We start from the raw sequence: 7,995 nt of genomic DNA on the forward strand, positions 1-7,995 counted from the left end.
ATATAAACGATCCCAAGAGGAGTAAGTGGCTTACCGGTGGTGCTTGAGAGGAGGCCCGTGAAAGGATTAAAAGATAAATCAAGGTGTCGTAGCTCACGGAATGAAGAAAAGATGCTCAAATTCAAGTGCCAACTTTGGGCCTCATATAGATTCCAATTCCCTTCTGGATAATACGACCAAAAAAGATCATGTAGATGCAGCTCGGACACTTGTTTGGTGTTGTTATTGCAAATAACTCTCTCCCAGAGACAACAATCACTGTGCTTTCCCCACGACGGAGGAGACGTTCCGTTGCAAGAGGCTTTGAATTCTAAAAGAGCTTCGTACTCTTCTACAGGGCATCCGACACCAAATTTGCTACTCAACATTATCATGCTTATAATAACTATTAGTAGAGTGATCCGCATGATGATCAGTGCTCGCCGTGAAAAGCCATCATTAATAGAGTGGTGGTAGTAAAGCCCCATGCTTGTGCTTTATGTTGAAGCTCGCCAAAGCAATGATATATATATATATATATATATATATATATATATATATAGAGAGAGAGAGAGAGAGAGAGAGAGAGAGAGAGAGAGAGAGTGCAGCTAGGATGCTTATGGAAGCACAGAGAGCTCCGTGCTTCCACTTTGTTTTCGATGTTCGGACTTTCGAATCGACGATCGACTCCGTTAGATTTGATCTAGAGTATTTGAAGTATCTAGAAAATAAATTTTGCGATTTTTTGATATCATTTGCCTAGTGATCGAAGTGGCTCAAAATCAACGGCTGAAAATAAAAATCTTACAAAATATGATGATATGACATTAAAATTTTAGATCAAAATTATTGATCTTATTTTATATGGTATAAAGAATTTTCTATCAAAATTTCATGTGATTTGGATATTTCTACACCGTTAAACTTGCAATCGGCTCACCACGCCATTAAAATTATTGATTTTGAACCCCTTCGATCACTAGGCAAATGATATCGAAAAATCACAAAATTTATTTTCTAGGTATTTCAAATACTCTAGATCAACTCTAACGGAGCCGATCGTCGATTCGAAAGTTCGAACATCGAAAATAATTTGGAAGCACGGATGGCTCCGTGCTTCCATAAGCATACCAGCCACTCTATATATATATATATATAGTAGGGCTACTATACTCTTATAAGTATAGAGCTCTTCGTATTCATAAATTGCTTTCGATGTTCGGGATTCCGAATTGACGATCCATACCATTAAACATGATCTAGAGTATTGAAACTTCTAGAAAATAAATTTCGTAATTTTTCAAAATCATTATAAAGTCCATCAAGCGGATATAAAATGAACGGTCAAAATCGCATGGCATCCTAAAAATGGATGATCGGATCCTTCAATTTAAGATCGGGGTTATTGATCTTTATCTAGGTAATGAATAGAATTTTCTATCAAAAATTCAAGCTATGCCAATTCTTTTACACCGTTAAACTAACAAGTATCACATACCGGCCGTTAAAAATTGTCAATTTTGTGAGCTATTGATCATAAGATAAATAATATCGAAAAATTATAAAATTTAATTTCTAAAAGTTTTAAATGCTCTAGATAATGTTTAACGGTCTGGATCGTCAACTCGGAAGGTCTATCATCGAAAACAACTTATGAGTACGAATGCGATCGTACTCATAAGAGTATATTAGCAGGACTATATAGAGTCCGGCTACAATACTTTTATGAGTATTGGCTCACTTATACTCATGAGTTTTTGACCCTTAGATTTATTCCATTGATCATTTGCACTCGTTAGATCATACTATTCAACCAACTACCCACTCAACTCTAGGGAACTACTATCATTCTAAGTGGGGATTACCATCATTCTAACCACATATCCCATCAATCAATGGTTAAAAATTTATAAATATAAGAGGATCTATATTCATAAGAGTATAATGGCCCCAGCCTATATACGTGTGTGTAATATGAAGCTCGGTGGGGCCACTTATATATAGCCCATGAATTGTCTCTTTGGCATCTTACGTCCACAAATATATTTTGCATACATAAGTCAATAAGTAACTGTCCCAGGCAGAAAAATTATGAAGGTAATTGCTTATATATTCTTAGAAAATTTTCGAATGTTTTATTTACTTTTATGAAAGACTAATATTAAAAATATTTTTTTAATGTTCAAAGTTATTTCAAATATGTTCCTAAAATTAAATTGAAACTGATGTTTTCTCTGTAAAATTATTATTTTGCCTTTTCAAATATACTCTCCTACCATCATCAACTTTTCTTATTTGTCGTTAAGTTAGGGAGAAAAGAAATATTTTGACTTCCTTTTAACTCTGGTATCCGGCTTTAATCTGAGATGCCTTAACGGGTATTAAAATGGGGTTATTTTTTAATAAAAGAGAAATATACAATGAGTATATTTGAAACAAAAAAATAATAAAAATATATAAAATATTTCAGAAGTTTTGAAGAATATATTAGATATTTATCCTAAATCTTATGCAACAAACAATATTTTACATGTCGTTGAGTCGGGCTATTATTCTCTTTCAGGGGTTAAAATTTTAAAAATTAATTTGTTATTTATGAAATAACTTGTTATTCTGAAATATCCAAAAATAAGTTCAAAATTGTGTTTGGTTAAATATTTTTTTTATTCTTGAGAACAACAAAAATATGTTGGATGGAAATTGAACTAGTTTATAAATTTTAAAGAATGGCTCGTCCTCACCTCCACCACCACCACCACCATTCCTTGCCCCATACCTCTCGCTTTCCCCGCCGGGACCATTTCCCCCGCCCCCTCCGTCCCCATCGGGGGTCCCATCCAGCGCAGGGGGCCGACAACTTTCACTGTGGCCATACCTCCTCAGCCCAACCCACCGCACCTTTTCTCCCTCCTCGGGCTACTGCTGGGGCACGTGTTAGACCGAATATTTCCTATAAAGATGCCATCTTGTCTTTTTCCGAAACACCACCCATCTCACGAACCCTGCCCCAGGGTCCTTCTTTTATCTCCCACTCTTTCCTGCCTCGTGCCCCTCCCAGATTCCTCTTGAACCCCTCGCTCAGGGGACGTTGCTTTAGGTGCTTCGAAAGGGGTCACTTTGCGGATCGTTGCCGGGAGCCTCGACGTTGCCTTCTCTGTATGCGCATTGGCCACTCGGCATTGCGCTGTAGGCTGAGCCAGGCCTCTTCGCGGCGGTCCACGCAACTTCGTGCCACTTTCGATCAACCGCGGTCGGCGAAGACAACCCGTGCATTCCTGGGGCAACCTACTCCGACACCTGCCACCTCCCAGCCCAACATGCTTCCCTACTCGCGCCACGCCTCGGCGTCTGCTTCTCGTGGTCCCTTCTCGGAGGAGGGCCCCTCTAGCAACAGGCCATCGTCAACACCAGTTTTTCTCTCTCCGAGTTCCCCTGCGGTGGGGCAACCTCTGAGTGTGGGATGTGTGGCTCGAGTGGAGGTTCCGGACTCGCATCCTAACAACATTGACGAGATTCTGGCTCGCGGCTTGGCTGCCAGATTTGGAGGATCCAGTTCCGCGTTCAGAGTGGCCTCTTTCCTTCCTCGGACGAGGGCGGTATTCTTTCCCAACTGGGTAGCTCGCGAATCTGCTATTGGCCGAAGCCCCATCAGGATCGACGATTTCTCCTTCCACTTCTCTAGGTGGGTTCAGGTGGGGGAAAGAGCAAGGGGCTATCTTCGCTGCAAGGCTTGGATCCGCCTGCGCGACTGGCCCATCCTTTGTTGGAACAGAGAGGACGTCAAAGCAGCGGTCAGTGGTTTTGGGGAGCTCTGGGAGGTGGATGCCGCTAGCGACTCGGGCGCGGATGTTTCCTACTACAGGCTCAATATTCGTTGCCAGAGCGTTGACTCCATTCCGGAAGTTCTCGAACTCATGGTGGAGGACAGACGGTTCGTCATTCCTATCGAGATTGAGTCCTCTGAGGCGGCTAATCCGATTCTACTTGGGGAAGGTCTTGATGAGCGCTTGGGTCTAACCTCCTTAGAAGAGCAGGAACGGTTTATCAGGCAGACTGGGTTTCAAGGTGTTCCTGCTTTCGGGGATAGCGAGCACCGCCACGTCCCCCTACACCGACAGTCTCAGGGCAGGCGGCAAACTCACTCGGTCCGGCGTCAAACTCTTTCCGGCGGTGTTCTCCACCGGCCGCGCTGGAAGTCGGTTTCAAATTCAAACGGTGCTGTGTCTGAGCGAGGGTTTGACAGGACCCGGCCTGGTCCTGTCAGGGAGGAGGAGCGTGTCAGTGAAAAGGAGGCCCCCCGTGAACATCCCTCGGTCCACCCACTGGGACAGGGAGCGCTCTTGTCCCATTGCGGGGGCTTGGACACCCATTCTGCTGCGGAGCATGGTGGGCCGCCCGAGCCGGCTGGGCCCCAGCTTTTGTCCACTGAGCTTCCGGGTCCTGTGGATGCCCCTGCTGGGCTTGGTGCGCACAGTGGGCCACCCGGTGCGCACAATGGGCCACCCGGGGTCTGCGCCCAGAGTCAAGAGCTTCTACCCGGTGCGCACAGTGGGCCACCTGGTGCGCACAGTGGGCCACCTGGGGTCTGCGCCCAGAATCAAGAGCTTCTGCCTGGTCTGTCTGCCCACCTTGCGGGCCCTAGCCGGCCGTCTGCCTCGGATCCCCCCAGCTTCAACCTCTTACCTTCTGGACCATATCCCACGGAATCTATCTCTCTGGGCCACGACTCTAACCGCCCCTCAGCCTTGGAACCAAATACGGGGATGCACTCCTTGGATGCAGACATGAGTCTGGGCTCACCTCCCGAGCTCAGTGGGCGGTTCCATAAAGGCTACGATCACACCCTTCCTTCGGATTTGCCTCTAGTTGCTGAAATGAGCCTCGTGGATCGGGAATCTTCTTTGGGTTCCATCCCCAGGCCCCTAGGCCTGCAACGAAGCGGGAAAGTCCATTCCTACAGGCGAAGCCAGAGATTAGCGGAAAAAAACATTGGCTATGGAAAGACTTCCCTGCAGAGAGCTCAGGCCATTTTGTGCAAGAAGGTTAAATTGGCGAATCTCCCTTCCAAGGTCGCCCGAGCCTCTTGCGTTGCTCCTTCCGCTCCTTCCACCTCGGCGGGTCAACCTTCTTTGCAACAAGACATTGGCAGGCAGCTGGCGTGTACTTCCGGTTCGAAGGTGCCGACGGATCAGGAAACAATCCTGAAGAGAGATCAAGCACTCCCTCTAACTCCCGAAGAGATCCTCCTCATTAAGACGGTCTGTGGTATCTCTGATGCAGACTGTGCTACCGCGCGAATCACGAGAGATGCAACCTCTGCTCATCCTGGGCTCATCACGAGGGGAGTCTAAGCTCTACTCTTCCCGCGTCTCCTTTGGGCTGTGTCTTCTTTCTATATGGCTAGAAATAGACTTTTTCGTTTCTTAACGTGGAATGTACGCGGCTTGAACGACCCTTCTAAATGCACGATCATTAAGACTTTTATCAGACATTGTAGATGTTGTGTGGTTTGCTTCCAGGAAACCAAGTTATCTTCTACTTCGCTTGAAAAGTTTCGCTCTTTCTGTGGGTCTCACCTTCACGACTTTCGAACTCGAGATGCGGAGGGGACTAGAGGGGGGCTGTTAACGGCATGGAACTCATCTCTTTTTGACTGTATTCAAGAATGGAAGGGAGCTTTCACCCTAACTGTACTGCTCAAGAGGAAAATTGACGGAGCTACTTTTATGATCTCCAACGTTTATGGTCCCACGGATGTTACACTTAAAGCTAACTTCTTCCAGGAACTTCGATCCATCCACTCCGTTTCTTCTGGCATCTGGACTTTGCTAGGCGATTTCAATGTACTTCTTTCGGTGGACGACAAGAACGGTGACACGGCGCATGTTGCTGATATTTTAAAGTTTAGAGAGGTTGTGCACGATCTACACCTGGTTGATCTCCCTATTTTGAACAAGGCTTTTACCTGGACGAATGGAAGGGGTGTCCCTACGTTGGAGCGGCTGGACCGCGCTTTTATCTCTACTAATTGGCTACTGGCTTTTCCGAGATCTACCCTACGTGCTCTCCCGCGACTCAGATCCGACCATACACCCCTTGTCCTAACGGCCTTCACTTTCATTCCGTCGGCTAACTTATTCAGATTTGAAAGCTTCTGGCTACGTCATCCGGCTGTTTTTGATGTGGTCTCCACAGCTTGGAATTCGACCACCTCGGGTTTAGCCCCTGTTAATCAGTTCGCATCTAAACTTAAATCTATCCAGACTGCTCTTCGGAACTGGAGTGTTGGCCTCTCGTCGCGGCTACAAAGGCAGGCGAGTCTGTGTCTGCTTTGGATCGATTGGCTAGACAATGCTGAAGAACGCAGGAGCTTAACGAATCTGGAACGCGCGTTGAGGCCGATGCTCAAGGTTAGGTATGAAGAACTCTGTCTTCAAGAAGAGATAAAGTGGAAGCAGAGATCGCGAGTCCATTGGCTCAAAGTAGGAGACGCCAACACTAGATTTTTCCACCTCAAGGCCACCGGTCGCAGGAATTCCAATTTCATATCCCGCCTCTCTAATGGATGCACCTTGCTTTCCTCACATCAACCTATAGCTGACCACCTATTCTCTGTTTTCTCCAATCAGCTGGGTGACGATCCCGGATCCACTTTAAACATCAACCTTCTCGAGTTGTACAGAGGTACCAACCCCGATCTCTCTAGCCTCCAGGAGGACTTCACGGCCGCAGAGGTGAGAAAGGCTGTGTTCTCTAGTGGGCCGGAAAAGGCACCCGGACCTGACGGGCTACCAATGCTTTTCTACCAAAGATTTTGGAACTTACTCAAGAACGATATCATGTCGGTCTTCAATAGCTTTCACAATGGGTCGGCGAAGTTGGACGAGATCAACGCCAGCTGGCTTTGCCTCATTCCTAAGAAGAGTGAAGCTTTACTAGCGAAGGATTTTCGCCCAATAAGTCTGGTCCATGGCATGGGCAAACTAATTTCCAAAGTGCTAGCATCGCGGTTACAATCTTTCATGGCGGAGCTGATTAACCCGCACCAAGCAGCCTTTATCAAGGGTCGCAATCTCTTCGATAATTTTAGCACCGCACATGTCCTTGTTCACCACTATTATGCCTCTAAGCAGAGTGCGGCTCTTTTAAAAATTGATTTCGAACGCGCCTTCGATCACATCAACTGGGACTTCTTGGTCGACCTTCTCAGAGCTAGGGGTTCGCGCCAACTTGGATAAACTGGATTCAAGAGCTCCTAAAATCGGCCAACACCTCGGTGATACTCAATGGCGTTCCGGGCAACAGCTTCACCTGTAAGCGGGGGCTCCGGCAAGGTGATCCTTTATCCCCTCTTCTTTTCATCCTTTGTGTCGATGCTCTTTTCAGAATGTTCCAAAGGGCGACTTCGTCCGGTTTGCTCCAAGACCCTGGAATCAGAGATGTCAGAATCCAAGCTCTACAATTTGTGGATGACTTACTCGTCTTTTTGGATGGCTCCCCAAGGTCAGCGGCAGCCACTAAACTCATTCTCGACAATTTTGCGGCTTGCTCTGGTTTGCGGATCAACTACGACAAGAGCTCCATTACTCCTATTACCCTGTCGGAAGCCCAAGCCACCTCCCTAGCCAGCTCTTTCGGCTGCACGGTGAAGGCTTTCCCAATTACCTACCTGGGCCTCCCCCTCTCCCCTACGAGACTTAGCAGATCCGACTATATGCCTTTAATTGAGAAGATTGACAATCGTCTTGCGGGCTGGAAGGGGCTGAATTTATCTCGTGGAGGCCGGCTGGTACTACTTAATTCGGTGCTCTCGAGTATCCCGTCCCACTTCTGCTCAATTTTCCGACTGCCGGGTTGGGTGGTGAATTCCATCGACAAGATCCGTCGCGGTTTCTTTTGGAGGGGGAGAAAACTTACAAACGGCTTCCATTGCCTTGTTAATTGGGATCAAGTCTGCCGCCCCAAACTATGGGGCGGACTCGGTATTCGAAATCTGCAGGCAATGAACTCGGCACT

The 7,995-nt window shown here is 46.7% G+C and overlaps 1 protein-coding gene across 1 annotated transcript in view; it reads right to left on the reverse strand.

Annotated features, from left to right (window-relative positions):
* LOC109722548 (receptor-like protein 12) overlaps window positions 1–467 on the reverse strand; it is a 5,558-nt gene extending 5,091 nt beyond the window's left edge. The window contains exon 1 of the mRNA XM_020250640.1: window positions 35–467. Within this exon, the coding sequence (XP_020106229.1) occupies window positions 35–467 (433 nt within the window). The remainder of the gene's footprint in view (window positions 1–34) is intronic.

The sequence above is a fragment of the Ananas comosus genome, linkage group 16 (assembly GCF_001540865.1).
Source record: "Ananas comosus cultivar F153 linkage group 16, ASM154086v1, whole genome shotgun sequence".
Lineage (NCBI taxonomy): Eukaryota > Viridiplantae > Streptophyta > Magnoliopsida > Poales > Bromeliaceae > Ananas > Ananas comosus.